This window comes from Eleginops maclovinus, chromosome 16 (genome assembly GCF_036324505.1).
Source record: "Eleginops maclovinus isolate JMC-PN-2008 ecotype Puerto Natales chromosome 16, JC_Emac_rtc_rv5, whole genome shotgun sequence".
NCBI classification, from domain to species: Eukaryota; Metazoa; Chordata; class Actinopteri; order Perciformes; family Eleginopidae; genus Eleginops; species Eleginops maclovinus.
In genome coordinates this window covers 18,277,226-18,302,032 of record NC_086364.1, presented here as the reverse complement: position 1 = coordinate 18,302,032, position 24,807 = coordinate 18,277,226, and the positions used below count along the sequence as shown (strand labels likewise).

Below are 24,807 nucleotides of genomic sequence, written 5' to 3'. Positions count from 1 at the left end.
GGCTGCAGTTTAATTAAAATCCTCACAATGCTTCTAACTAAACTTGTTCGGTCTTTTCTGCATACTGTGGAAAAGGTGAGATGCTACAACTAAGGAAGACACAGATTGAGGTTTTCATTAAAGCTACAGAGAACGACGTTTTTTAAAGGAAAGTGCAACTATTGTATATTCCACTCTTCCCGGCTGCCAGGTGCAATAAGGCTGGAGGAAACAGCGAGTGACAGATTTTGTATCCTAGCATCTGGATCTGTCAGCTCCTGACACGCAAAAAAAGAAGGGACAAACTCAATCTCAATCAGCCTTTTCTGTACTGAATATTTTAATTGGGAGTGAGAGGACATGTGTGAATGTGTGCAGAGTGCCAAGCAGAGAGAGAAAATACACCAATTTATCCTGGTGACAGGTGTGATGGAGGAGTCTGACCCCCGAAGACCCTCACTGTAAAACTAGCCAGCTAGCACTCATTTCAGGGATGACAGGATTTATTTATTTGGCTCTCAATAAATAAATCAAAGGGAGGAGAAACGTATGAATACATTTACAGACACTGCCCATCTTTCTGAGCTCATCGTACAATAAAAAGTTATTTGAAATGTTGTAAAGCTATATAGTTTTACTGGATACTGTATAATATTGCCTTGGATACAAAATAATTCAATTATAGAAACGAAACAGGGGCTTCTACATGATTAAAAATGGTGGTAAATTTCAGTGTAGGAGCTTTTTTTAATCCCATCAAAATTGGTCCTTTCACTTTTCTGCAAAGAAGGTGATACTAGTCTTTAAGCGGGAACTGAAAAGCTTTTTTTTGCCACTATTATTAAGATGTACGTACTGTATGGCAGTTTTGCATGTATGCTTAGGTGTATGTATTGTGCGCTGCTGGCCCATATCAATGAAGTAAAGAAAAACCAAACAAATGCAAAGTTATTCATAGTTTGTAGGAATTCAGGTTCATGTTAGCTTCCACCTGAAATTATAAGACATACTTTGTGCAAAGATTACACACAACATCTGAATATGTGAGTGGCTGGTGGTCCCAGTGTGGTGAGTGTCCTTCTGAGATAATGTTAAGCAATCCTCACACTGCGCGAGTGCCAAGGAGAGATGCACCGCCATTCTTTAGTTTTTGTGATTTTGTTTGTGGCGACTCTCTTCAAATCAGCAAGAGTGGTTCTATTGAAACATCAAAATCAAAGCCTCCGACTGAAGGACCTGTTGAATGTGTTGGAAGCAATTGAGTCTGTTCTGTTGTTTTATAGTAGTCTGTGAATTCATTTTTAAGAGTCCAAATCCGCCAGAAGCTAGACGGACGGATGAATAATAAGCAGCCTGATCTGCCACTGTTTGACACTTGTATGCAAGCGTTCTGTTCTGTAGGGAACCTTCGAAGCTTAACAAACCTCTAATCTGTCAGTCATGTAAAATGCTTTAGCTGCAGTGGTTCAGTAAAACAGGGGGGATGACTTAAAAGCGTGATCAGCAGATAGAACAGGTTAGGTCGCAGAATTCAGCGGGATGACGAGAGAAAAGGGCTGACATTGTCACATAATGCCGTGGGCAGTTACTTCCTGGCAAAATTCTCAAATACGGAAACTGGTGTAAGTCTTTGAAACCATGGTTAGGACAAAACTCCTGGCATTTTTTCCTGGGAACAACATTTTTTTGGTCCCTGCTATAGTTCCCATAATGCACAAACAAAACATGTAAGCTGGTAGAGAGAGTGTGCAGCGATCGGACTGGAGTAAGGACGACCTGTCCATCAGACATTCACCAGACCTTTACATGCTCACCCTGCAGTACTCAGTCAGCCATTTACCACTCATTCCTGTCAGTTCACTAAAGTTACTCATGCTTTTACTTTCCAGCAAATTGGACCTGAACTTAATCTGTTTTCCCTTGTTACCTGTTTCTAGACTTTGGCCAGTTCTTGACCTGCTCACCAGCGTGCTCTCAGATTGTTTCACCTGCTAGAATTGACTTTGAGGTTAAAATTCTTGCCTGTTTCATGAATTGTCTATCTCTCTGCCTGTAGCCTAAATATACACTGCCCGGCCAGAAAAAGATCACAAGCCTGTGGGGGGCAGTGCTATGATCTGGGGTTGCTGCAGTTGGTCTGGTCTAGGTTCAGCAACGTTATGTGCCCAAAGAATGAGGTCAGCTGACTCCGTGAATATACTGAAGGACCAGGTTATTCCATCAATGGACTTTTTCTTCCCTGATGGCACGGGCATGTTCCAAGATGACAATGCCAGGATCCATCTGGCTCAAATTGTGAAAGAGTGGTTCAGGGAGCATGAGACCTCATTTTCACACATGGATTGGCCACCACAGAGTCCAGACCTGAACCTGATTGAGAATATTTGGGATGTGCTGGAGAAGACTTTGCGCAGTGGTCTGAATCTCCCGTCATCAATACAAGATCATGGCGAAAAATGAATGCAAGACAGACATAAACGTTGTGACATTGCAGAAGCTCGTAGAAACGATGCCACAGCGAATGTGTGCCGTCATCAAAGCTAAAGGTCCAACAAATATTAGAGTGTGACCTTTTTTTTTGGCCGGGCACTGTCGATAAATCGAAACCCTTCTTTCCACTATGGACTTTCTGTTTGTGGGGATCAGATTATAGGGAATATCAGGGTCTGAAAAGACGATAGAAATATTTGCTATTGGCTTTGGCCATGACATAGGAGAAATAAATGAAAATGGCTGAGGTAAGGTAACCCAAGCACTGCACTGTGCACTGTTTGGAATAAGTGTAATATAAGGGGTAACATTGTGAATGAGAGACATTATATCTTGCTTATACCCGTTTCAGCATTCATTTATATTCAGCGATCATCTGTTGATTTCAGCAGCTGTTAAAGTGTTTTCCTATGTGACAATGCATGTAGCCAGTGAGTCTCTTAAAGGGCAGGTGTTTATTGGTTGTCCAGTGGTGCACGATGCCCACAGCAGGCTATAGTACAAATGGCTATCTAATTGGAATTTGTTCATAGTATTGATTGTGCTGTGGCACTTCCGAAATTGAGTCGTTAACGGAGATTAGCTGCTGCTGAATCGACCCTTTATTAACCAGCCGATGAGGAATGACACAGAGGAGGCTCTACATTAGCACATGGATACCATCAGGTCCTTCCGCACCAGTCAGCCCTCCAAACTGTGCATCGGGGAAAAGCACATTAGCCAATGTTTCCCAAGAGGCAGCACAAAGCAAGAGTGAAAAGCCGTCTGATGAACAGTTGATTGCAAACATATATAAAAGGCTCAGTTCTACTGCGTAGGAGGGGTGTTGGGTCTCCGTAATGGGGATTTATGAGCGCAATGTTTGCAAGAAGCATTACTGTAAAGAAATTCTTCCCACACTTTAACCCAGAGGCTTTAGACTTAGTGAAGCAAGAACACCGGAGCAGATAAAGGACCCTCTGAACTCAGCTAAAGTCGGTGTCCACAAAAATACATGTAGAGAATAATGGGGAAATAACAGTTTGGGTGCTAAAAGTGTGGTCATAGGCAACAAGTATCAGACAGGTATAGCCAAGCAACAACGATCCGTTTGTCTTTACATGGACAGCATTAAACGCTGGTAAACCAAAACTCGTGAGTCTGTGTGTAAGTCAGAGTAATTTACATCATAATCAGTGAAACCATTTTTTGAAACTGTTTTGAAATGATTTGAGATAACATAGCTGTACATTCTTTAAAGGGACTATTAGGTTAATATTCAGCTTCGGATTTATATGTTGTGCCTCTTCTGTTATCTTTCCATGCATTAATGTTCAAAAAAGATCTTTATTTGTCTCATACTTCCTGTGCTGCAGCTCCTCTTTTCACCCTCTGTCTGAAACCAGAGCCCGTCTGCTCTGACTGGTTAGCTGGCCGGCTCTGTTGTAAATTGATCCACCTCTTACGGATGTCCCGCCCCTTACGTACAATGTGTTGGAGTGATAGCCCATATAATCTTGAGTGTAACATAGTGGTGCAAGTAAACAAAGGAGTCAAATGGAGGCGTTTCAGGCATATTTGACTGAGATAAAAATTAAAGTTGAGTTTGCAGAGGGGCGTGGTCCATGCATGGGAGATCTTTGAACTCCTGCTTGATGTCACTGGCCTGATTTGGCATTGCAGGTATGAAGTTTAAAAATAAATGCTTAATTTAAAGATAATGTTGTCTCCTACGGGTGCTAAAAGTAGCGAGATAGGAAGTGGGTAAGCAGCCATTCAAAACCCCAGGCTCAATTTGGCATCACAGCATGTGTGATCCCACCGTAACACGGTTTCTAGTAATACCCCGCGGTGCTTTACTCCTTCCTAAATCTCATCTTTTATCCTATCCTGTGTCATTCCTTTTTAAACGCATTGTTTTACGGCTTCTCTAAAGCCCCGAATCTGAATGGGAATAATTTAGTATCTCTCTGTCCGTGGAAGGGAAAAGTGTTGCCTAAGTGCTGAATTATTCAAAGCCAGACGTCTTAAGGCCGCTTTAAATGAAGATATTCTAGAAATGACTTTACCAGGGCTAAACAATAGAAGAAAATATGTAGGTTTACAGGCAATAAAGGGAAGAGATTTAGGACGATATCTTGGCTCTGGATTGCAATCTGTTTCTGATGAGCGTTTCTCTTCCTTTTTCCAAACCTCCACAACACACACACACCTACGCATATGAATTTATACAGTATGTACACACATGCGCACAGACCCGTAGTAGTGGGTGGTTCTTATTTTATTTACTGTTGATGTAATACAATTTTCTTTTTAGAGAAAGGTGACTCTTGCTTGGGAAGTGATAAATGAACTCTGACAGGAGAAGAGAGTCTGCACACATAGCAGTTTCTAAAGCCTAATGCAATTGATGAGGGAACACTGAGGGGTGAGGCTTTATTTTCTACTCGCAGTCTCCAAGAACAACCTCAGGCTGTTGCCGGTGTTTAGTATTTTTATCTCAAACCTCAAATAATTCACTCCCAAGTCCCAATCGTGGCATTATTCATCTTGATTGTTTGGATTTTTCTTCATTAAAAACAACCCTTTGCTGCTGAGAATAGTGTTTTCTTAGGCACACATGAAACCACAGGTTGTTTTGAACCGTCTCAATAATTACGTTCGGATTGAGCGTAGAGCTTAATGGGATCAAAAAAACAACACAGGGTCGGGACCTCGACTCGCAAGCGTGGCAGTCTGGAGACCTGCTTTGACCTCATTGTCTGTAGCTGCAGGCTCATTAATTGACTTGGTGTTTGCTAAACGGCGTCGTCCTGGTTTACCGCCTGTCAGGTCGTTAATAATTTGAGCCGAGAAGGAAGACAAAACCAATACTGTCTGACCAATTTGCTCGTTCCTGTGTTTGGCTGGCTCCTGGCGAGCTGCTGTTTAAGTAACGAAGGACAAAAGAATTAGAAACTAGACCGAAGATTTAGAGTAACCCTTGGAATGCGAAATAAAATAAATGAATTTCAAATATGACCATGAGGGGTCTGTGCTACATTGGTGATTTAAATTCCTGACACACTTAAAGAAATATATTCTGTTTTGTTTTGTTCCTGTGACCTTGTTTTCTACATTATGCAACCCAGAAAAGGTTTGTTTAAAATGCATCAAATGTTATCTGTATATTCTCCAATTCATCTTACTTCTCTTATCTTTTATCGTCATTCTCTCCGATCATTATTTCGTCAATATTTGTTGCACAATGTCTGTCTTTGTGTTTTTCAGTGCTCGGTGGCCAGGAGTCTCGTGGTGTGCTGAGGAAGATCAGTGACATGCTGGAGGTCATTATGAAGAGGATGGATGCTCTGTCTAAAGTGGGAAACACGACAGACGCCCACCGGCTGGATGAGCTCAGCTCGGCCCTGGACAGGTACAGCATCTTCCTTTCTAAAGCCTTTTTCGTTTCCTTTTTTTGCTTTTGTTTCCTGCTGCCATATACAGGTAGAGTTAACGGGCACCTGAACGTTTCGGCGGAGAGCTGCACAAACTTTAAGAAAATTGCAGTAGACTGCTCTCCAGCTTTTATTTATATCACAATCAATAATTAATCTCACCGTTGCCTAAAGACAACTTTTCAGAAATGGGAAATAGAGTAATGGAGTGAGGGTGTTTTTTTTTTGGATGAAATATCTTTAATGACAGATTGTACTGCAGGCTTTACTCAAGGTAGTCACTGTGTACAATTCAGTGTGTGTGTGTGTGTGGGAGAGACCAACATTTACATGCACTTAAGCATATATAAAAAACTCTTCAGGTCAAGGAAAACCACAAAAAGCATAAAAGGGCCTCTTTAATAAAAAATGCAATGGTTGTATGTCACATCAAAGACATTGCCAGCCACCCCATCTGGGTTAAACTTGAGGTGGTCTGCAGAGCATCCTGTCGAGTTTTCCAGCTGTTTGTAAAATATCATACGCAAGGAAAAGGTAAGACAAATACAGGAAGGCTGAAGAAGACTCAGGAGATACAATGTGAGGAAAGGAAGAACGCCAGGTATTGAGCTCTGGGGCATCCCAGTGGATCAGGTCCATGTGAAGAAAACGCCTCACGCTGCGGAGACTGTGTGTTGAAGACGATGTGTTTGAACCCCATCCGTTCTCCCAGGGCAGCAGGAGAAAATGAAAGAAACTGCTCATATATATATATATTTAAAAAAGGTAGAGAGCAGGGTTCTTACTGGCTTGAAGCCGTGTGTGTGTGTGTGTGTGTGTGTGTGTGTGTGTGTGTGTGTGTGTGTGTGTGTGTGTGTGTGTGTGTGTGTGTGTGTCTGTGTCTGTGTCTGTGTCTGTGTGTGTGTGTGTGTGTGTGTGTGTGTGTACGTGCACACAGTCACCATAGAAACAGACCTTTCCATATGCCTGTACCTGCTCAGGGTTTGAGGAGAGGCAGCTCCCTTCCTGATTTAAGCGTGTTTTCTGCTATTCGTTTTGTTCCTGGACCTCACTTCCCTCTCCCCCACAGTGGGGGAAATCTCTCTTTTGGAAAGCCCTGTCAATAGACCTTTAACAGAGTGACCTCTGATGATATAAAAACTGAGGTCGTCAATAGATGCAAATATTTAATTGCGATTTTGGCATGGTTGTCAGAAGTGAACTTGTGAATAATCCAAATTAATTGCCCAATTTGATATATTTCCTTGTGTACTTTAAAGGATTTTTGATACTCTCATTAACATGGGATTGGACACATATGCTTGTTGTGATAAAATCCAATAAAAGACTCATTTAAGCAAGCTGTAGCCACCAATTTAGCTATCGCTGTTGAAAGTTTGTCGATTGTGGAGTGGTCTTTGCATCTCCTTTGCAAACTATCCAGCGTTGTGTGCCTTTGGATTCCGTGCTAACTTTATTCACAGCGACAGTGAATACATATAACTTCAAATGTTACTTCTCCATTGCTTCCTGATTTCCAAAACTACGGCGTGGGTCATAATCATAGGCTGCCAGGTTCGCCTGTCAAAAAAAATCTGTGAGGCTAAGAGGAATTTGGTTTAGCGGTAACTTTGTCAACCCCAATGAAAGGGTATAGAAGTAATATTGTAAATGTACAATAAGTCTTGCTACTCTCCCACTGCTTCTGACAGCAAATTATGGACATCGAAAGACGTGAGACGTCTCACCTGACCTGTGGTTTTCAAAAGCCTTGTGGGAACTATTTATGGTACACTGTTCAAATTACTGCATACATTTTCTTTTTGTCGGTACTTTTATGTTACACAGACAGGATGTATTTTTCTCTACAAACTGCTCTGTGGATTAACCCTCTGTCATATAGTTGAAATTGGCCTCTCAGGGACTAAACTAGAAAATGTTAGAGTGACAAAGGCCAAATGGTAATAAAACTTGCTCGGTAGCGCAAAAAAAAGTATCTCATGTTGATGCATCCTGGTTCCACTTTTACCTCACTCAGGTTATTAACACACTCTGCATGGCTCAATGTCAGAGGTTGACCCTGGAGATTAGTGTGAGATCTTCAGGCTGGAAAAATCTTTGCACACCTGGTGTATTGTTAAAAAAGTAATTAGGTTGTCCTCCTGCTCCGCAACAGCTGATAGCCCCTCATGGGTCAGAGTCCCTGCAGTGAAAATATGGGGGGTTCAGAGTGAGACCACAAACGTCTGTCTGCACAAGTGAAAGCGTCTGTGTTCCTGAATACTAATCAGTGTGTGTGTGTGTGTGTGTGTACTTTAGTGTTGTGTATGTCAGTGTGTCTGTGTAATTGGCAATTAATTTGAGCTGACCTGCTGGTCTACAGTATAAAAGAGAAAGTTTGGCTACCACTTGCCTCCTGGGCACCATATGGAAAAATGAAATGGGGGGATTAGAAATAAGCTATGCATATAAGCACGGTTAGATTGCTTTTCCCTGGCACATGCACATACACACACACACACACACACACACACACACACACACACACACACACACACACACACACACACACACACACACACACACACACACACACACACACACACACACACACACACATACCCAAAAAGACATCCCATACCCAAAGTAAGCAGTGTTTCAGTGCTCAATCTGGTGCAAAACCACTGTTCCTTTGGACTTCCACTGTAGACAACTTTACACCTTACACAGTAGAAAAGTTGATTGGTTCCCAAGGGTGTAATTTGTGGAGCAGCTTTGGTTCCATTAGTTTGTGTTTCCTGAGTTTCCATGTTCAGAGACCCTTAATGAGCAATGTAAATCCCAGAAATACTACTACATAACAAGAAAGCTCATTCAGATCTTTCATTTTGTTTGTTTTCATGTAAAACAGGGCGATGATGCAGTTCTCCCATCTACAGTAAGAATTTTAGTTGATTATCATTAAAGTCATAGTTTGAGGTTCAATTTCTCTCTTCTCTTCAGCTGCAGCAAGTCAGATGTTAAGCGGTAGGTCTGGATGTGTGTTGAGTAGTGTAAGAAGAAGGATCCTACTGTAAAGTTTAATGAGATCCACCAGTAACCCGGACATACGGTCTAACTTTGTTCCAAAACACTCTGATGAATTCAACGTTTTCTTAATAATTTATCAAGCAAAAAACATTCCTTTTGCCTGGTATTCTCTTTGCTTTTTAATAACTGTTTTTAAATTCCATTTGTCTATGTTTCTTAATGTCTTTCATTTTTGTAAAACACTATTTAAATAAAGCTGCCTTGCCTTGGTAATTGAAGACTTTTGGACAAAACAAGCACTCATAAGCAACGTGGGTGTAGGGCAATTTTTTGAAATGTGTAAATTGTATTGATAGTGGCTAGAGCTCCAATGATTAGTAAATGCATGAATTTGAAGATGAGCAGGAAGCACAACTCGCTTGTTTCTTGGTATGTTTACAAGAAGCAGCATATAGTTTGAGTTTGGCGTCCAGGCTCGGGCTTCATCACTGCACAGATTTACATAGACCATTGAGTGATGATTAGATAACTATCCCCCCCTAGCCTACAGGTGGATGCTGGGATCGAAGCTGGGGCGGTGGTGGGGGAGACGAGAAGCAGCAGCAGCTGTGAAGCATAGGCAGGCAGATCTGGCATCATGTATCCTTGGAGTCGAGTGCTTGAACTAGCTCGCAGGCTTTCACAAAAAAGCTACTTCCACGTATTCAAAAAAGTTTTTTCTTAAACTCTTCGTTACAGTTAACCTTTAATATTTCAATATTTTTGAATTGAATTGGTAGTGAAAGTAATGGTTCTGACACTCCTGTTCCCTGGACTTGCAGTAGATATCTGACGAGGGGATCTGACTTGTTAACACCTTTTCTTTGGATGCAAAGAGGACTTTAATTTCTTACAGATCTTTCTCAAGAACAGTAAATAATTAATTGACTGAATCCGTTAACTTTTAATGTTTAGTTGCTGTGGTTTCCCAGCAGCAAATGTTGAAGCTTTGTTTCACAGAGAGATAACATTTGCTGACACACCTCATCTCCCCCTCTCTTGTTCTCTGGTTTCTGCACCTTGTAGAGCAGATCTTGAAGTCTTGAAATATATTTTGTCAAACTTTGGCTGGGGTAAAATGAAACATTAACCAACACTGAGTTCCTTGGGCTGACCACATTTTGAGATAATTGACTTCCCTATACATACTCTGTTTCATCCCCCGTATCTCCTCTTTGTTTTAAATATTCCTCATTGTTTATCCAACTGCTTTCGGGCCGCAGAGGTCAAGTGCAGTGAAACACATTTTGCAAACCACCTAATTGTCTTCTGTTTTCATTTCCCCTCAGGAGACCTGCTTTAATATGCCGAGTAACTTTCCTTATCTTTACGAATAAATGATCTGTCAGTGTTTTTAAAAGCTTCTTTTCGATTTCACGCCTCAACTTCAGGGGAATTAGCATTCCTTCCACTACTTTAAGCTCACTGTGAAGGGTGCAAAAACAACAAATACAGCTGGAAAGAAGAAACAAAAATAATTATAGTGTCTTCTTTCTTTTGAAGGCGAATGATTGCAGTTTGAAGAGAATTTGTGACGTTAGGAGATGGTTGTCGCTGGAATAATTTAGATATTCTCTTTGTTTGTTTGCGTTTAGGATTCAGCCTGTTGGGCTCGTGGAGCGGATCCAGGCCATAGCCCAGAACATGTCCGACATGGCAGTGAGGGTGGAGCAGATCCTACAGCGCAGCATGGCCGGCAACAGAGGTACGGTTTTAAAAAGTACACACACCTCAACAAGGATGAATCCCCACTGTTCATTTCAAATCCAGCCAATCTGAAGACACTTATCCCTGCTGCCAACAAAAGCCTGACTGTCAAGCCTGGATCCAGTCTGAACTTGAATGCACAATCTGTGCTGTACATTATTCACAGCACGTTAACACGTTTAAATCGCAAGCCACTCTTTGTGTCAGGCTGTAGGAGCTCCAGTGCAGCAGAGTACAGTGCTCCATCGCTGCTGCCCTATCATAACCAGGCGACTACAGGACGTTTAAATCATGATGACGAATTACGCCCTGGTTAATGGGATCTAGGCCTGTCGGCTTTCTTTATTAGCCTTCACTCCCAATTTCTTTATTGGGCACAGAATAGGAATCCGACAGCGGATTTAATTCACAATTCAATTCCACTCCTGTTTTCCGCTACATTGCACTTTATGACTATTCCCCTCACTGTCTCATTAAAATGTATCAGATAATGTGTCTGTTGTCACAATGCCTGCTATCATTTAAGCAAGGCAGATCTGAACTTGGTGCTACGTTTTGACAGCGGCAGGCAGTAATGTTTTTCATCGTGAGAGATCTGCTGTTATCGTGGTAATCAGACAGAATTGCTGGCAATTATTTGTCCGTGTTTGTGCTCTTCGATGCTTGGCAGGAGGCTGGCAGAGGAGCTTCAACTTCTCCTTTAATTAGCCTCACTAGTGCCGGGCTTCAAGGAGCAGAAACGAGGGAAAAGGAAGGAGAGGAGACGCAGAGACTAAAAGGAAAGATAGAGAGAGAACATCGCAAATAGAGATAGAGGATTAGGGAGCAAATAAGAAGGGGGAGATTGTCATTTTTATGGATCATACTAATGCAATCTATCTATAGTAAATCCAGCGAGTGGGTGGGAACAAAGACTTGGCCGTTCAGCAGGGGATGACAGGCTTTTACAGGAGCTTGTTAGCTAGCTCTAAACTCTAATTTGTCTCTGTTCATCCCAAAGGCTGCAGCATATATGCTGTAATGTGAAACACAAACAGGCCCAATGCCTCAGGGAGGCACTGTAAAGACCTGTTTGATCAATAAGAGCCCTGGAGGTCCAAGGCTGCATTTAATTCTATGTATTTATTCATATATAGTAGTATGGAGCTGGCTGTGGAAATGCAAAATTTACCCTTACATTAAATCTAATTTATTGACAGAATTTCTAGATAATAATAATAATAATACTAATAATAACATATCTGTATTTGTATAGCCCCTTTCTAAGTGCTTGAAAAAGGGAATAAACATACATAAAATCTGATAAAATGCCATAGTTAATGGAATATAATATGAGAAATTAATTCAATTAAATTCTGCAGCTTCGGAGGGCTCTGGAATTCCCTCCCCCAAGATCTCCGTGAATCCGAGTCCCTCAAAACTAATTTCTTCTCCTCTGTTTAATCAGAGCCCCCCCCCCCCCCGTTTTTATTTGATTGGTAAAAGATTTTAAAACACTATAGATATGTTGGATGTACCCAGCAAGCATTTTATATTTGTTATTATTGTGTGTGTGCACTTTCTGAAAAAACAACAACGATGATCTTTTTCTCTGACACATCCTGTGTGTGTGTGTGTGTGTGTGTGTGTGTGTGTGTGTGTGTGTGTGTGTGTGTGTGTGTGTGTGTGTGTGTGTGTGTGTGTGTGTGTGTGTGTGTGTGTGTGTGTGTGTGTGTGTGTGTGTGTGTGTGTGTGTGTGTGTGTGTGTGTGTGTGTGTGTGTGTGTGTGTGTGTGTGTGTGTGTGTGTGTGTGTGTGTGTGTGTGTGTATCAGTTTTGATAAACAACTTGTACTTTCTCTTCCCTCCAGTCAGGGATGGAACATTAGCACAGTGTGGGACTCCTAAAGACCGCCGTTATCCAGACTGTCCAAGCAAGATGGATGTAAGTTTTCATATCTCACTTCAGTCCCAACAGTTTCACACAAACAGCAAATAACCCCGTGTCCTTGCCTGCCGCCTCACCTTGGTGCAACATCAATTTTGTACAAAAAGATAAGAGGCGCTTTTGGGGAAACCTGGGTTATCTCAGGGACAAATTGTTCCGAGTCACGGTAAAGAAAAACAGTAAATATAGTACATTGTGTGAATACAAGCATCTTAGTATCAGCAACAGCAGAAAAACCGCATTTTGTACAATACAGGTATATACAGTATATCGAAAAAAATCTATATTTGAGGATAATATGGGTGAAAAAGAGCCTTCCCTTCCACTGTTTACTTTTAACTTCTAACTTTCTTGCTTTGTCTGTGCTCGGTACCGTCTGCTTTAGTATACCCTTACAGTTTCTGCCATTAAGCTTTTTTCTTTTAACAGAAATCAGCCTAGGTTTCAGTAGCAAAAACCAAAGTCCCTTTACCCTGGAGGGGAATATGGCTGTTCCTTTAGCTCCCTACCTTCTTATGACAGCCATCCAGCCTAATGTTAGTTGAGCCCAATAACAAAACCAGATGTTTTCAGTATTTAAGTGTTCTCTCTGCTTCCTCCACTTTCATATCCACTCTGCAGCCTACAGTGCATGTCAGAAAATGATTTGTCTGAAATAAAATCTGCCCTCTCTCCTGTATCTTAATCATGGTACCCTGCTGGATGACCTTGTCAGATTGCTTTGCTGACTTGCGTTGCATGCATTAAGACATGAAAACACTCAATTATCTGGAGTACTTCAGCACAGAGGGACCACAGAGGTTTATGTAGCCAGCTTAACCCGGATATTAATGTGGCTGATAGCTGCATGTACCTCTATTGACCAGAGGCATCCCATTAAAGATGAATGTGAGAGTGAAGAAGAATAACATTAAATTACCCATTCAGTCTCAGAATTACGAGAGGACCCAGAGGATCCATTTAAGGCAAACTTCAGTCAAATGTAAGGTTATTTAAAGGGTAAAGTAAACTCCTTAAAGACAGACTTGTGTTTATGGTTGTCTTCCAGTGGATGCGCGCTCGTTGGACGTCAGACCCTTGCTATGCCTTTTATGGTGTAGACGGCTCCGATTGCTCCTTCCTCGTCTACCTGAGCGAGGTTGAGTGGTTTTGCCCTCCGCTAACCTGGAGGAACCAGACTGCTACACCCACCTTGAAGCCTCTGCCCAAAAAACAGGTAACCTTATGGCAAACCGTAGGGTCAGAATCTATCAGGCAAATGCGGAATTGCCCTTAACCTGCATTATTTCTAATGGCCAACTCCGCTGCTTTGGTCCATTTGTGTAGAAGTCCATGAAAAACTACTACTTCCCACTTGATCTATTACCTCAGTTAACATTTTATATTCATAGTATGATGTCATTTATGGTCCCACTTAGAATAAATCAGATTATATAGCAGCATATGCTAATGTTTGAATCGCCTGAAAATGTCTCGTATTACTGCACTCATGTTAAATAACAACCAATAGGTACCATCACAGTGACTAGGTCATATTCTTCTACACAGTCTATGCACGGAACACTCATTTCATTTTTATTGGACAACAATACAGTTAGCTAAATGGAAAAGAGAGTAACAGAGCAACATTTTGACATATAGGTCAAATAATAACTGCAGAGCCTTTAGTCTAAGTTCCCCAAATGCACAAGCATCCAGGGACATGGCTTGATTCCCAAATAGGATTCAAACAATGAGCAAGTACCTGTCTCTGCACTGAGACTGGTGTTTAGTCTGTTCAGTGTGAAGAGAAAGTCCTGGGAAAAGATAAGGATCACATGATATTGTACACTGTTCACATGCCCACACATGTTTAAGCAGTGACAAGGAATGAGTTATACATCTGAAAATAAATTGCCAAAATTGGACTTAATCAATTAAGTATTCAAAATGAAAAAAAATCCCCAAAGGACGGAATGTTAAACACCAATGCTTACCGCCCATTTCGATTTTGCAGCTTGACACTGAGTGCTTTAAACGTATTCCCCAAGTAGCAGCAGAGCATTTATCACTTCATGTCTTGATAAATAGCTCCTGGGAGAATCTAAATACCAACTGCAGATCGTCCCTTACAGGTGCTGCCTGTCACTCCTAGCTTTCTTTGCTTTTCCACATCATTTCCTTTCCTCTTTTCTGCATCAACACATGATGCATTGTCCTTACATTCACTCCTCAAAGTTTATCCCACCATTAGCCGCCCACCCCCACAACTTCACTCTTTCTCCCCAGAGTGACGTACAGCCGGCACAACAAGCCTTGTTGTGAATTCATTCTGCAGGTCTACCTTCTGCTCTAATTACCAGCCTGTATTCACTGAGACTAATCCCGAGGCTTCCCCTGGGTACTCTGCATTTTGCTGTGCCGCACACAAGGTGCTCCTGAGAGCCGTAATCCCCCTGCATTGTGAGAGTACAGTTCAACTCTGCACATTGATTTTGTCTTTGAGAGAGTCTTGTGTATTTCACAGAGGTATAGGCAGTCATTTGGGTACACCAGGTTCTCTTCTTCCGAAATGTTTTGAAGTACGCTGTGCTCCCCCATGCAGTAACTCCATTGATTAACAGCGGTGCTGGCGATGCAGTGATTATGGTGGGCAGAGGAGGAGATGTAAAATGAGAACAGACTATTTATGAGGATGATCCAGGAATCCCTCAGGCAACATGTCTGAGAAGCCTAGCCGCAGGGCACTAGTAGATAACAGGATATGACAGGCTCTCTACTGTCTCCTCTAATAGAAAAAAAGGTATAAAAAAACAGCAGAATAATGAAGATTTGTACCATCCCACCGTCCCTGCTTCAGACTTTGTATACATCTGAATAGCAGCTTGTTCTTTGTGTGTACTGGCGTAGAACATCTGGACTACGGCTACTGGTGTACATTGTTGATTGTACGCTGCTATCATTTATTGTTTTTTGTCTGCCGGAAAGCACTTTGAGTACTGCTTTTTTTTAGAGTTGTACGACATATTGTCTTTCTTTAAGAATCTTGATTTAAACTCAAGTTAGACACAAAATACAAAGGCTTTTTGAGGTAGTTCAAAGAGAGAGAACGGCTCTTGAAAATAATCTACTTATTTTGGTGGCATTCGGAAAAACAATGTTTGTAGCAATAACATTTCCAATAAATACCTAGAGGCTAAACTTACACTGTGACACGCTCCATAGAAGAGTCCGTACTAAAGGTAACGTTTATGATGTGTAATAAAGAAAATAAACAACAACAAAGGTAGGAGCAAACGGTCAACAGAAAATGTCAGAGCTACAGTAAGCTCATCCCACTTTGTCATCCACAAAACCATAACAGGTGTCCTGAATACCATCTGCTACACCCATGGGAGAATTACTGGAAGTGTTTCATTACAAATCTGGTTGGTGTTTGTAAGAATGTTGTTAATAAAACCAAAAACACTGGCTTAATACGGATTTTGGCTCCTAAAATGTCCTTATAAATATTTGTTTCTTATAGAATTATCCTAAAAGCAGCAGAAAGTCAGAATAGACTTTGATATTTTAGTTTTTGTAGCAAGAAATATATAGATTTATTCGCTTTATTTAGCAGTATTGCATGTATTTCTCATATCGTGCAGTCACTACTTCCTAACTTTCCATTATTGACTTTTTATGGTCGGCTCTTTTTTATTTGACTTTCTTTTAACATCAGGGGGCGGCATCCCAATGTGGTTGTATTGTTGGCTTGAAGAGCAGCAAAATAAAGTAAAGTATCTCATCGCAAAGAAATAGGACATTGGGGCAACCGGAGAGCTTATTGGTTAGAGCTGACGACCCATAAGCGCCGTTCGCTGCCAATAGGCGGGTCAGGAACATTTCAGGCGATGCCATCCGCTGTATCTCCCTAATTCATCACTGTGTATTCAATAAAGGTGCTCTCAGGCCCAAAAATATCTTTACAAAAAAGAGGAAGAAATCAGACACCACATCAGATATTCTGGCTATTTCGGATCCTTCCCTGTCATACTTCCTGCTCCTGTCTTCCAGGCTGTTTTCCAGTCTGACATTGGGGCTCTGCTGGAGCAAGTGGGCACTGGGAAGGAATCCCTGAGCTTCATGAAGAGACGCATGCGCAGGATGGCGGCGCAGTGGGCCTCGGCTGCTCGACGGCTGGATGACAGGCTTCGCAGCTTCTGGAGAGAGCAGAAAAGGGTGAATATGAGACACACACACACACACACACACACACACACACACACACACACACACACACACACACACACACACACAGTTCAGCACACACTGGAGGATGAAAGAAAAACAAGTCCTGTGTTGTGGTTTCAAACAAACTGCAGATGACAAGCCAGTGAAAAGTGTTTTTTCTAAGTTTGAACTTCTTGTATTTCTGTAACTCCGGAAACGTATAACTCTGCTCCAAATTTAGGCATAAAAGAGGGGAATAAACACTTTCAGTACAGGATATTTTGGATCAAACATCAAAACGGCAGAGTCCTTTAATGCCGACCAGCAAGGCTGCTTAGCTACCAGAACAGCTGTGAGTTTGTTGGACCAACTTTTTCCTTTTATCTGCAGCTACTCTGTGCGAGTGATGAGATACTGTACAGACCAAAGGCTGTCGTGATGAAACTAGCTGGCATTGACTGGCTTTAGTGCACTCTCTACACTGACATTTACAGGGACATTTCCACAAAGCCTGAAACAGCGCTGCTATCAGACATTAAATCCCTTGTGGCATAAATGTTAGATCCTTAAATACATAACTTTAAGGATCTAACATTGCAAATAATTAACCCTTAAAAGTCATAAACTGTCACTAAAATGTATGTAACATGATACAATATTGTGTGGGAGTTCTTTTTTGTGGATGTTTGATGTGTGGATTACACGTAATTCTTAGTTTGTTGCTCAAATACTCTGCCAGAGGGGCACCAGCTCTTGCCTGGAGCTGCTCAGTTGTTGTGCTCCAGAATTACGTGTTGTATATACAACCTGTTGCTAGACTCTTATCCAATCAATGAGGTCATTTGGTTTCAGACCCACAGAGATTATAAGAGTAGGAAGTTATCTGGAATATCCACCATAATGAGTTGCTTTCTCCGTGATTCTGTACATTATCCACTCTACACTTCCATTTATATATAGCGTAAGCTCCTTATAACTCTCTTCTATGTGGGATCATTTCATGAGTAACACCTCAAAGTCTTGGAACACAACAACCTTGTGATAACACTTTATTTTTACCTGCGCTATAGGTGAGCAGAAGATTGGAGCATAAAGTCATTTGAAAGTTTGAAATCTTCACACCTGGTAAACATGTGTGAACAGTACTGTTTGTGCAAGAGTACAGATCAAAGAAAGAGAACTTTTTCGACAATTCAATCTAAGAAGCCTGATTTGACTGCAAATATCAGAGTTTAATAAAAACATTACAAATATTATTTTCCAAAATAGAAGGGATGGTTTGGATGATGAAACAAAGGATCCTTCCAATCGGCTACATAGGGGGACTAAATTATTGATTTTATAGGGTTTGAAAGTATTGGGAAACAGGCAGGGGAAAGGTAATGGAAGAGGATCCTGTTGCATTATGGGAAGCATAGGATCTAGTGTTTTGGGATCTAACAGGTCAGGGTGTCTCAGCCTTTGTCCGGATGATTTTCATTATTCTTTTTCTACAACATTTACTTGTCGGTGATAACATTATGGAGGTATGATACTTCATGTCTGGAGATAATCATTTGTAAAATTGGCACCAAGTTGTTTTCATCCATAGAGGTAATTGTTCTCCTCTGTACTTCATGCATAATCGTGGTTACGTAGCTCTCCTTAGTGTTTAATCACATGTATAAGCCAGCTCCCTGGAAGGAACACATGTATACTTGACACATGCTCACAGCGCTGGAGGAGGAAATGTAAAATAACTGAATCATTTTCATATGTATGAAATTACTCAATATAAAAAAGCACAACCTCTGCAAGGGTATTTTGTGTTTCTTCACCTGAATTCACATTCATTCCTTGCAACTGTGACATGTTTGCATGCATGTCTCTGCAGGGATTATCAATTTAATAAAGCACAGTGTCATTATATTTAGTATTTGCTTCCAAACGGCTGAGGACTGTTGTGTAGTTTTCCGTTTCAAGAAACTAAGAAAGTGTGGACAGCTCTGCTCATATCCCTCTGAAGCTGAAAAGCAGCTTGATACTCCAAAAGCTGAAATGAAAGACATTCATTTTTACTGTTTTGCTTTTTGTAAATGAGCCAACAATATCCTCGCTTTCTGTGTTTGCTTTACAGTGGGACGAATCAAAGCATGTTCTGTTAATAACAAATCATGCTACTTTTCAAATGGGGAGCGGGCTTTTGTTTGTTATAATGATGTGTTAGACAGTAAATGTTGCTGTCCATTAACCAGACCCTGCAGGCTTGGCTTCCGTCGCTGATACACTGAGTGCTGTTGAGAAAACACGAATAGACACATTTGTACGGACGAGAAATGGAGCGTGTCATTAGTGTTGTGTTTATTAAGGTTGTACACAAGCACACAAGCCTTCACAAAGGTTGTAAACATACCTGCAAAGTCCCTTTGGCTGCTGGTGCTGCCTTTCTCTTCAGCAACATACTTTTTGCCCATGGTCTGTAAGCTAAAGGGAAATATTGTACACATGGTTTCTGGTTTTCTGGGCCGGTATAGAAACAACTTGAACAGGAGTAAGACACGCACAAGGGAGACAAGCTTTGACTTGTTCTCAGCCCCTGTTGTTCGATGATTTAAATAGCGCTTTTAAGTCATTTTTTGCTTCTCCACATGTGTTTGTGTATCTGGAGTGTCGTCAGAACACATAGGCCATTACGATTCGGCTGCCCTTCCTATATCACATGAATAATTACAATATACCGACCCTGATTTGTGAGTTCCTCCAACCATGAATTGAGAACTACCTTTCCAAAGCGAGCCATCATTTTCCAATCAGAGGGTAAATAAAGATATATTAAATAATATTATCTGTTTTTTGAACATTAAAGCATGTAAACATAATAAAAAGTATGACCTTGTCCAACAACATTTAGCCTTGCGTGTTCTATATTTCATATAGTCACTTGGTCTGCAAATTCCCTTCCCCAACTCCATAAAATGAAGATTTCTGCCACACCACATTCGGTCTGGCTCTGGCGTTGGGGGCTCACTGATATACACAGACCTGCACGTTGAACAGCTGTGTTCCTCACACACGGGGGAAATCCATTGTGTCAGCAGTATAGGAGATGGAATTTTATATTGGATTGTATCGTAGATGTAACTGGATGAAAAAAATGGTAGTAAGGCCACATCTAGTTATACGATTTAGGCTTGAAAAACAAATTCAGCCTAACTTAGATACTAATATAAATAGACACATTTGAAATCTAATTAGGATCCTTTTTAATATTTTATCGCTAATAGGAAATGTAAATGCAGCTTTATTCAGAAATAGATTTTGGGGGATAGTTCAGAGGAAATTTGAAAAACAATGTCTGTCTACTCTGCCAATTAGAAGACATAACAAAGGGTGAAGACAGATGTTACTTAAAAAAAAAGGTGTTGACAGCTACCATAACACCTCACAGTCACACCTTGTGGCGAGTAGGTAAATAGGTGTGGTCGAGATGACTAAAAAAGTTGTTTTTAAAACTCAAATTAATATTTGGGTTTTTTTTTTTTTGTAATGCTGCCATCTGTTAAATAATCTCATTTCATTACATATTTTACACCCTAGAAGTTCCACTCTTTCCCATCAGCAATTAAAATGCTTGTGCATCGTTCTGCATATCAATTAGCCCTCAGCAGCTCAATTTCATTTAAACTCCAAGCACAGTTGATTGTATTTCTCAGGAGTTGAATAAGTGTGACTCGGCTGTCACTCTGCCTACTCGCTTTCATTAGACACTAAATTCTATTTCAAATCTGATCACCGATCCATGCCAAATATCAGAATTTATTCATATGTGAACCCTTCTGAAGCGTCAGTTAAAATTGCCCTGACTGAATCTCAATTATTAATTACACGGAAATGAGAATATAAAGATTAAAACATGAAGGAAATAAGGCTCAACTTAAGTGGTTCTCAGCCTTTTCAAGCCCCCCCCCCTTTAAAATGCATTGATCCCCCCTACCATATATTGCTTTTTGATTTCTTAACACTTGGCACAAGATGACTGTTTGAAACAACTTAAAAAGAACCAAAATATACTAAGGGGCGGGACATCTCTAAGCGATTGACCAATCACAACAGAGCCGGCCAGTTAACCAATCAGAGCAGACTGGGCTCTGGTTTCAGACAGAGGGTGAAAAGAGGTGCTGCAGCACAGGCAGTATGAGAAACATAAAGAGCTTTTTGGAAGCATGTCACAGTAGAGACACAAAATACAATTATGAACCTGAAAATGGGAATAGTATGTCCTCTTTAAAATAAAAATGCTCACATTGCATTAACAAAACCAAATACTGTAGTTCCCTGAACAAATTCCCTTTTGCTTGACTTAACGCCTTTCCATTTTGCATTCAGATTCTCGTTCACGTGGGTTTCCTGACAGAGGAGTCTGGGGACGTCTTCAGCCCTAAAGTGCTGAAGGGGGGTCCTCTGGGTGAGATGGTGCAATGGGCCGACATCCTCACAGCCCTCCATGTGCTGGGGCACGACCTCAAGATCTCGTTTTCCCTCAAGGAGCTTCACGGGTGAGTTTGCATTTAAATTATTCCTCTCTGATCATGTTATTCTCTCACATGCTTTAGGCACAACTACTGCAGCCAATGTGCAACACTGTCTCTCCCATCCAAATTTAATGTCGGATCTACAGGGCATCAGTGCAGGGATCCTGCGTTGTTTCATTCTTTTCAGTTTATTTGTTGTGTGAAATTGCTTTGGTGTTCGTCTTGCAAGTCATCAGCAACCGCGGTGCACACTGTTCCAGATCACCTTCGGCCACACACAGATAAGCTATCTCTCCTTCTTGCAGAGTGTTGTTTCACCCCGAAGGCTTGACAGCATCTCTACAGTTTGTGCACCTCCTTCCTGCCACAGCTCACCAGAGCGATAACGAGCTTGTCGCTAGTCATCAAAAACATAAGTGCCTTATGCCAGTGGAGAGACACACACATATTTACCCAACATGCCTTACAGTCACACAGAAAAGACGGTTTCATCTAAAAATAAAAGGTTATTGATTGTGACACTGCGAGGTGCAGAAAGAGGGCGACAGAAGGGTTCTGTCTGACAGTTTTCTCGACGTTGTGATCTTTCAGAAACGCTCGGGCTTCACGCTGGCTGGTCAGGAAAGTGACTGTTCGTACAAGACAAGAGTGTCTGTCGATTCTATTCTGCCAGTGGGTGGTGTGAAGCTGGAGCAGACATGGCTGATGATAATGCGGGCCTGTTATTGAGCCCTGTATCCGTTGCTGCAGGGAAGAGGTGAGGGCGTTGATGACTAAAAGCTGCCCTTTGATCTTAAATTTCCAACCTTGAAGAAAAGCTGCTTTGATAAAGGACTTTGGTGAGGTGGGGAAGTTGCCGCAGCGGGAATGCATCTGCTGCCCGGGCTCTTATTTCCACCACTAATAGGTGTCATGGTTTATTGAATCAATGAGCTGTGTCTCCCTTAGGAATACCATCCGAAATGTTTAAAAAAAAAAAATGGACTCAATTTTCAGAGAAACATCAGCCAAAGGTTAAGGCTTATACTATCCAACATATAAATACTGTGTGCGTGTGCGCGCGAGAGAGATATTTTACATGTACATTTATATAAGAGTGTGGCGGCGTACCATTCAGGCTGACATTAGACACTTTTCATCAGGAAATGAAATTCTCAGCCTCAGAGAAAATGTAATGGAAGGCTGAAATTGAACCCAAGTGGATTTATCAGGCTCAGACCATATTCCCCCTCCCACTAAACACAACCTAGTGTACATATCCCACTCTTTTTTTTATGGCCATCTCAAATTGGCCAGTTAATGGCAGATGCCGAACATCCATAAATCCCCTTTCGGTGGCTATTAATGAATTGAAAAAAGGGAACATTTCTCGCCTTCCCCGACTCTCCCACACGCTATCAAATTGACAGGTCGTTATGTGGGTTGTGCTCCCACAGATTCCCTCAGGTTCGTATCTATTTACATGTCCTACTCTTCACTTTCACACACAGGCATTGAAAAAAGGAGCTTAATATCTCCAAATGGTCTGCTGTGGTTCTTACTTGGACAGGATAGGATTCTTGATACGTTTAGCGTTTTTCTCAGACAAACACATTAGCCACACCGGGAGCTTACTTACAGTGGTTGTCAAGCTGTTGGTTTGCAGCATGTAATTGCCTCTGATTGGCAACATTCATGCTCTCTGATGGCTTCACTGAGTAGTCACTTTAGCTGTCGTCTTCCCCTGGCTGTCCTGCTTTGACAAATCAATTATGCTCGCACATCTTTTCTCTACCAGATCCTGCAGATGCTCCACTGAGTTGCTGCCTCTGAACAAGCGTTCTTGCTTTTCCACACACTGCAAAATGTCCTCAAGGGATTCACTGATCCAACTCTTTTTGAAGAAGTGTGCATGTGATTGTTCAGTTAATGGAATTATTGTACATCAGCTGGTTGTAGGGCTGAGAGAAAATCAAATATTACTTTGTGTTGACAAAATAGCTAAATACCCGCAAATGGGATCTCGGTAAACAATCTGCAGCAATGTGGAGTATAATGACCAAGTGGGTTCAGAGCAGCTGTTCAGTCATGTATGTTTACACAATTACATCAATTAGCTGTGATGCAGCCTTTAAAACCAATATGCCATATTATAATATCCAGAGAATATTTAGTCTGATACCAAAATATTATGTCAATCTAACATATGGTCGATATGTTGCCCAGCCAAGGACTTTTGCTACATCACTAATTATGACAATTGTAAAAGTTTTTTTATAAAGAAGACATAGCAAAAAAACATAGCAGAAGGCAAACATGTACAGTGACGCCTACCTTCTCTATGAATGATTTCCAACCTTGCTAATCTTTTGCTGTAAGTGCCACAATACCTTTTTTCACTGTGGCATTAGCTCTACATCTAACAGTATATGCTGCTGGTGGCAAATTATGTTAACGACATTTGGAGAAAGGTTTTGGAAAGAAAGCTGATGAAAGGACGTGCATCCCCTGTTATAACTAACTATGAGGTTTGTGGTCTTAAGTGTGTTGGATGTATAACCATGAAATCTCTTACAGCCTTCATTTCCTCATTTAATTTGTTGCGTACATTCGGTTGGTGAACTGTAAAACAAATGACACATCAAGGGCTAATTAAGATGCTTCGATGCTAAACTAAGCTGGTGAACGTTGTGAACATTACCCCTGTTTAGCTCCCTCTGTTGAGCGAGCAGTGTGAGCATGTTAGCATGCGGATAGTAGCATTTAGCCTAATTACAGTCTCATTGAGCTGCTAGCATGGCTGTAGATGCTTTCCTCGCGTTACAATAACCACAATATCCTAACATAATAACATGTTCCAATACATAGGATGTCAAATGCAGTGTGCCAAAAAAAAACCTGCAGAGATTACACTGTGAAATTCACCAAAAAACACTTCAAACTCTCTTATTGACTCGCATCTTTTGTGGCATACGCTTAACAATAGGTCAGAGTCATCAGCAGAAACGAAATACTTCATAATCTGGCTTATGATTTCACTTTGGAAAATAAAATTGCTTATAGACATATTATTTTCAACATCTAACTACTCAACATAATACTGTTTTGATATTGTGGCACTCTCTCCTCAGCATCAGTGAAGGTCTTGCACTGGAAGTATCAACCGTATAAACAGTGTGAACATGTAATTCATGAGCTTAAACTTGAAACAGTTTGACAGGAAGTGGGTCCTGCTGTCCTGGATTTACTGTAATTGAGGTGGAGAAGTATTTGTGACATCAGTTCTGGCAGTAACACCGGCACCTGTCGCAGAGTGATGGGAGGACCCTATGGCATTTTGCAGAGCGGCAGAGACAGCTGTCACTTCTGCTTGGGGATCTCATCCCCACCCAGAGCGCGCCGGGTAATTAGCCAGCGACAGAGCAGGGCATCTTGACACCTGAGGATCAGTGGATGGGGGCGAAGAGGGGGACGGAGGGAGAAAAGAGAATAAGGAGGGTAGAGGTAGCTGCAGTCTGTCAGGTCTAGAAAGCTCTGTCTGCACAGTGAAGTGTCTTTGTG

General features: G+C 41.4%; 1 protein-coding gene across 1 annotated transcript in view; it reads left to right on the top strand.

The window, feature by feature from the left end:
* LOC134878772 (alpha-1,6-mannosylglycoprotein 6-beta-N-acetylglucosaminyltransferase B-like) overlaps positions 1–24,807 on the top strand; it is a 61,184-nt gene that overhangs the window by 8,172 nt on the left and 28,205 nt on the right. The window contains exons 3-8 of the mRNA XM_063904985.1: positions 5,719–5,863; positions 10,529–10,638; positions 12,489–12,562; positions 13,614–13,781; positions 16,601–16,765; positions 21,122–21,291. Coding sequence (XP_063761055.1) covers positions 5,719–5,863; positions 10,529–10,638; positions 12,489–12,562; positions 13,614–13,781; positions 16,601–16,765; positions 21,122–21,291 — 832 coding nt within the window. The remainder of the gene's footprint in view (positions 1–5,718; positions 5,864–10,528; positions 10,639–12,488; positions 12,563–13,613; positions 13,782–16,600; positions 16,766–21,121; positions 21,292–24,807) is intronic.